General features: G+C 41.4%; 1 protein-coding gene across 1 annotated transcript; it reads left to right on the top strand.

Moving 5' to 3' along the window:
- The first annotated feature begins 1,974 nt into the window (after positions 1 to 1,974).
- Positions 1,975 to 4,257, top strand: LOC110116697 (purine permease 3-like). The gene is made up of 3 exons (XM_020850387.2): positions 1,975 to 2,753; positions 2,842 to 3,129; positions 4,216 to 4,257. Exons 1-3 carry the CDS (start codon positions 2,040 to 2,042, stop codon positions 4,255 to 4,257), a joined length of 1,044 nt encoding a protein of 347 aa, XP_020706046.2. The 5' UTR covers positions 1,975 to 2,039.
- Positions 4,258 to 5,155: the final 898 nt, after the last annotated feature.

A 5,155-nucleotide genomic window follows, 5' to 3' on the forward strand; every position in this document is an offset into this window, starting at 1 on the left:
TTTTTTACGTGGAAAACCCTTGAAAGGGGAAAAACCACGAGGCCTAGCCCAGTTGAAAATGATTCCACTAGACTTTGAATCGGTTACAAAGGACTGAATCTCCTCTAAGGGCGATCAGATTTACAATTAGTAATTATTCAATCGGAGTCAGGTGTTAGACCAATGTCACTTGGAAGTTCGGGTGTTGACAGTTTGGCCTTGAGCAGAACAAAGGGCCTTCAGCAGAACGTCGGGTCTTAAACAGGATGTTGGGTCTTCAGCAGGACGTCGGGTCTGAACGTCAGGCCTTAAGCAGAACGACGGGTCTGAGCGTCGGGCCTTAAGCAGAGCGTCGGGTTTGAACGTCGGGCTTGAACGTCAGGCCTTAAGCATAACGTCGGGTCTGAGCGCCAGGCCTTAAGCAGAGTGTCGGGTCTGAACGTCGGGCCTTAAGCAGAGCGTAGGGTCTGAGCGTCGGGCCTTAACAAGAGCGTCGGGTCTGAACGTCGGACCTTAAGTAAAACGTCGGGCCTTAAGACGGTGGTGCAATGAAACTCCGGCGGCGGTCCGGCGAAGCTCCTGCGGTGGTCCGGCGGTGGTCCGACGAGGCTCCTGCGGTGGTCTGGCAGTGGTCCGGCGAGGCTCCTGCAGTGGTCCGGCAGTGGTCGAGGAGCTTCTTCCTTCTCTTCCTTCCCTTCTCTTCTTCTTCTCTCTCTTCACTTGGATCCCCTCTCATGAGAAATGAGGGCTCTATTTATAGATTTTATGGAGTGGCATGGCCTGTAAATAGGCGTGAGATCAAGGACGAATAGGGAGTGATCGAATGGACGGCCGATGCTGAATCCTATGGTCGTGCACTATTCGTTGGATATTTGATGGCCTTAGTGATGTCAGAATTCGGTGATCTTGGGTTCGTTGGATTCGTTTCGTCGAGCCGTTCGATTCGAGTATAAGATCGTTAAAATCTGACATCGTTTGGTAACTCAAACAGTGTTACGAAGTTTCCAACAGCGCTTCGGGTCCTTTATTTGGGCTCATTTGGGATTGGATTGAGTCGAATTTGGTGTCGTTGGATTCGTATTTCCGAGACGCTCAGTTTGACTGTAAGTTTGCTGAAATCGGAGTTGAGATGGTTTCTGAATTAATTTTTAAAGTTTCCAACTCAATTTTGCATCAAGATTCGTGCCCGATCGAGATAATTTTTTGATGATGTATCAAGAATAATGCATGTCATCGACACTTATGTCAATGTATGTTATCACAGATAAGGGTGCAAACGAGTCGACTAAAGCTCGAGCCAGGTGGTGTTTGAGTTGAGCTCGACTTTCAATACCGAGCTCGAACTCAAGTCGAGCTCCAAAGACCAGCTCGAGCTTGACTCGTTTAGCTGCACGTGAGCTCCATCCCGAGCTGGCTAGCAGCATGCGAGCTTCGTCGTCCCAAGAAGGCAAGCCGCCTCTAGCAACACGCAAGCTCCGTTGTCGAGCTTCGTCATTTTGGTTTTCCCACCCGACTTTCGATTCATCCTCCCACCGCCCAAAACGAGATTTAGTTTCCACGCTCGATCACCTCTGCAGGCTGCTCAACGAGTTGATGAGTCAAGTGGAGAGCTGACTTGCAAGTCGGCTTGACTCAGTTGCACCCTTAATCACAGACAAAGTTATGTACATATATGTGGATCACTGTTTATAAGATGGATGAATATTTGTAAATCTGTTTTTACTGAAAAATTTTAGAGCATAATTATTTTATATCCATTATATTTCTTAGATAAACATAAAATAAACGTTAATTAACTCCTCCAATAGTATAATCATTCTCAAAAAAATTATAATAAATTTAAATTTTATTTTAAGCAATAATCTTAACCATTTTTGCTTTGAGAAATTTACAAACAAATGAAGGGTTCTCTGCTCATATTAGGAGAGTGTGAAAGGACGAAGAATTCTTCCCACACTAGGAGAGTATGAAAGAATGAAGATTTTTTTTTTTTTATAATTTTTACTATCGCAAGCTGCTGCACCATCCAGAGATCACCACTAGCAGTTATAGCCATATTCATGGCCGAAAACCGAGATGATCTAAGCCGTCGAATCGCTTCCATCCTCACCATCCTCAACTGTCTCTTGCTCTGCCTAGGCGACACCGGCGGCCCCATCCTCCTCCGCCTCTACTTCCTCCACGGAGGCCGCCGCCAATGGCTCTCCTCCTTTCTCGAAACCGCCGGTTTTCCTCTCCTCCTCATCCCCCTCTCCGTCTCCTACCTCCACCGCCGCCGCTCCAATCCCTCAACCCCTTTCATCCACCTCAACACCCGCCTCCTCATCGCCTCCGCCATCATCGGCATCCTCACAGGCCTCGACGATTACCTTTACGCCTACGGGCTCGATTTCCTCCCCGTCTCCACCGCCATCGTCTTAACCGCAACCCATCTCGGCTTCACTGCTTTCTTCGCTTTTCTGATCGTGCGGCAGAGATTCACACCCTTTTCGATTAATGCGATCGCGTTATTAACGGTGGGCGCCGGCGTGCTTGCCTTGCACGCGAATGGGGATCGGCCGGACGGGGTGAGTGCGGCAGGGTATTGGAAGGGGTTTGTTCTGACGATCGGGGCGGCGGCGTTGTACGGGTTGGTGTTGCCGTTGGTGGAGCTGGCTTATGCGAAGGCGGAGAGAGTCGTCAGTTACACGCTGGTGATCGAGATGCAGTTTGTAATGGGTTTTTTTTCCACGGCGTTCTGCACCATCGGGATGATCGTCAACAAGGATTTCCAGGTGCGTAATCTATAGAAAAAACAAAAAAAAAAATCATATCTTTTTTTTTTAATCGTAATCGGATTCTGGATTTACGACTTGGAATCAGGCGATTGAGGGAGAAGCAGAGAGGTATGGATTGGGAGAGAGAAAGTACTATTTGGTTCTGGTCTGGTGCGCTGTGTTCTGGCAATGTTTCTTCGTGGGAGCGGTGGGGGTTATCTTCTGTGTTAATACTCTGCTCGCCGCCGTCGTCGTCGCCTCCCTTATTCCGGTCATCGAAGTTTTGGGCGTCGTCTTCCTACACGAGAAATTCAGCGGCGAGAAGGCGGTTGCTCTGATACTGTCGCTTTGGGGATTGGCTTCTTATTCCTACGGCGAGTATCGCCAACGGAAGGTTATTCAAATAACTCCAAACATTTTAAACACATTACATTTATTTTAAATTATATTATTTTTACACTACATTTTTTTTTAGCAAACCAAACAACCCCTACTAACAAGTAAATGAGAGCTCAGATATTTAAGAAAAAAAAAAAAAAAACTTTTCTATAATGTGGGTTAGTTTAGAACAATTTTTTTATTGCTTCTTAAATTAATTTTTAAAAAAAATTAAAATTTTTATACTAAAAAATTATTTTGAGAAGTAATAAAAAAAGTAGAATAATATTATTTGGACCAACTAAAATAAAAAAAAATGTTGATATGCGATCAACTGAGATATCAAAAATATATTGGGTATAATTTCCAAGTTTTTAAACTTTATATTGTTAGGCGAAGAAAAGAGATTCAATTTTTTAATGAAGAAGATTAAATTCACTCAACATATTTCATATAAAGTTATCAAGATAGAATTAAATTAAAATAATATCTTAATATATAGAAGGAAAATGATTTTAGAATGTTAATATTAATGGATGACTATATTATATTCGCCTACGTAATATGTATGTTGGGTTGTATCATATCGGTCTCTGTAATATGTATTGAACGTTGTATCATATTTGTATGATGGAGTGCATCTTATCCATATAGATTGTGAATCATAATCATATTTTATAAATGCAACTCGTTTTGATCTGTTAGTCGAGTGTTTTGGCTATCAATCAAGAGATCTTGAGTTTGAAGCTTAATTCTGTATGTGATGTTTGTGTGAATTTGTGTTAATTGATCCAAATATTCCCAAAAACAAAACATATTTTATGAATAATAATTTTAGCATTTTATAAAATTGGAAATATAAAATTAGGTATCTATACATAATTAACTCATATTTTATGTTGCACTCAAAATTCTATTTCTTTAATCTCAATTAGATTACTTTAAAAAATGGTCTAAATTTTAAGATAGTTTATACTACACATTTAATTAGATATATGCTCATATATTTAATTATTTTTTAGCATACATATCTCTTTCTCCTTATTTCTCTTTTAATGAGAGCATTTTAGGATTTTTCAAGACTGAATGGCGAAATTATTAGGTGGAAATAATTGTGTGGACTGGCATCAACATGGAATTATGAGGAATATAATACAACTTAGGGGTGTCAATTTTTTGGCACGACCCGAAACACGACCCGAACCCGACCCGAAAAAATCCGGGTTAGGGTCAACCCGGACCCGAAACGGGTCAGGTTCGGGTTAACCCAGCAACCCGAAATTGACCGGAAAATGACCTGAAATTGACACGAACTCCTATTTGACCCGGAAACCCTAGATTGACCCATTTTTTACCCTATTTTGACACGAAAAATCGAAGATTGACCTGAAAACTAACAATTTTAGGTCAACTTCAGGTCATTCATGTCGGGTCGGGTTGACCTGGACCCGAATCGGGTCGGGTTCGGGTCCGTAAACCTGACCCGTTTTTAAAAACGGGTCAATTCAGGTTGACCTGAATAGTTTCGAGTTTGACCCGAACCCGACCCGTTGACCCGAATTGACACCCCTAATACAACTGGACACCTTTGAAACTTAGACTTGTGTTTGATACAGCTTTAGACCACTATTTTTTCTACTTTTAATACATTTTTATATTAAAAAGTAACTTTATAAAGCAGTGTAAAAGTCATCCCAAACAAAACATTAGAAAAATGTCTCACCACTGATGATGATGATGATAATAATGTGGTTTTACTCATTGTCAACATATGTGTATCTAGTTATGCTCACAGCAGCTCACTCAACAATTATATGGTATCATTTATAGTTGTATCAAACATCAGTGAATTTATGCCAACAATGTATAAAGACAACATCTTTATATTTTCTTATAAAATCGCTTCTAATATGTTCTAAATTTATGCCTAACAAACACAATGATAGTGTATAAATACTAAGGATTTCAAAGGCACAAACTCATTCAGACAAAAATCACGCAGCTCACTTTATTCTGTTTGTTGAGAGTATTGGTTACCGGCT

The sequence above is a fragment of the Dendrobium catenatum genome, unplaced genomic scaffold, assembly GCF_001605985.2.
Source record: "Dendrobium catenatum unplaced genomic scaffold, ASM160598v2 fragScaff_scaffold_1116, whole genome shotgun sequence".
Classification (NCBI taxonomy): domain Eukaryota; kingdom Viridiplantae; phylum Streptophyta; class Magnoliopsida; order Asparagales; family Orchidaceae; genus Dendrobium; species Dendrobium catenatum.

Excerpts from the sequence above, each read along its gene's own strand:
- LOC110116697 (XM_020850387.2), top strand. The coding sequence starts at position 2,040 with ATGGCCGAAAACCGAGATGATCTAAGCCGTCGAATCGCTTCCATCCTC. Across the intron at positions 2,754-2,841 it reads TCGTCAACAAGGATTTCCAG|GCGATTGAGGGAGAAGCAGA; the intron begins GTGCGTAATCTA and ends ACTTGGAATCAG. Across the intron at positions 3,130-4,215 it reads GCGAGTATCGCCAACGGAAG|GTGGAAATAATTGTGTGGAC; the intron begins GTTATTCAAATA and ends CGAAATTATTAG.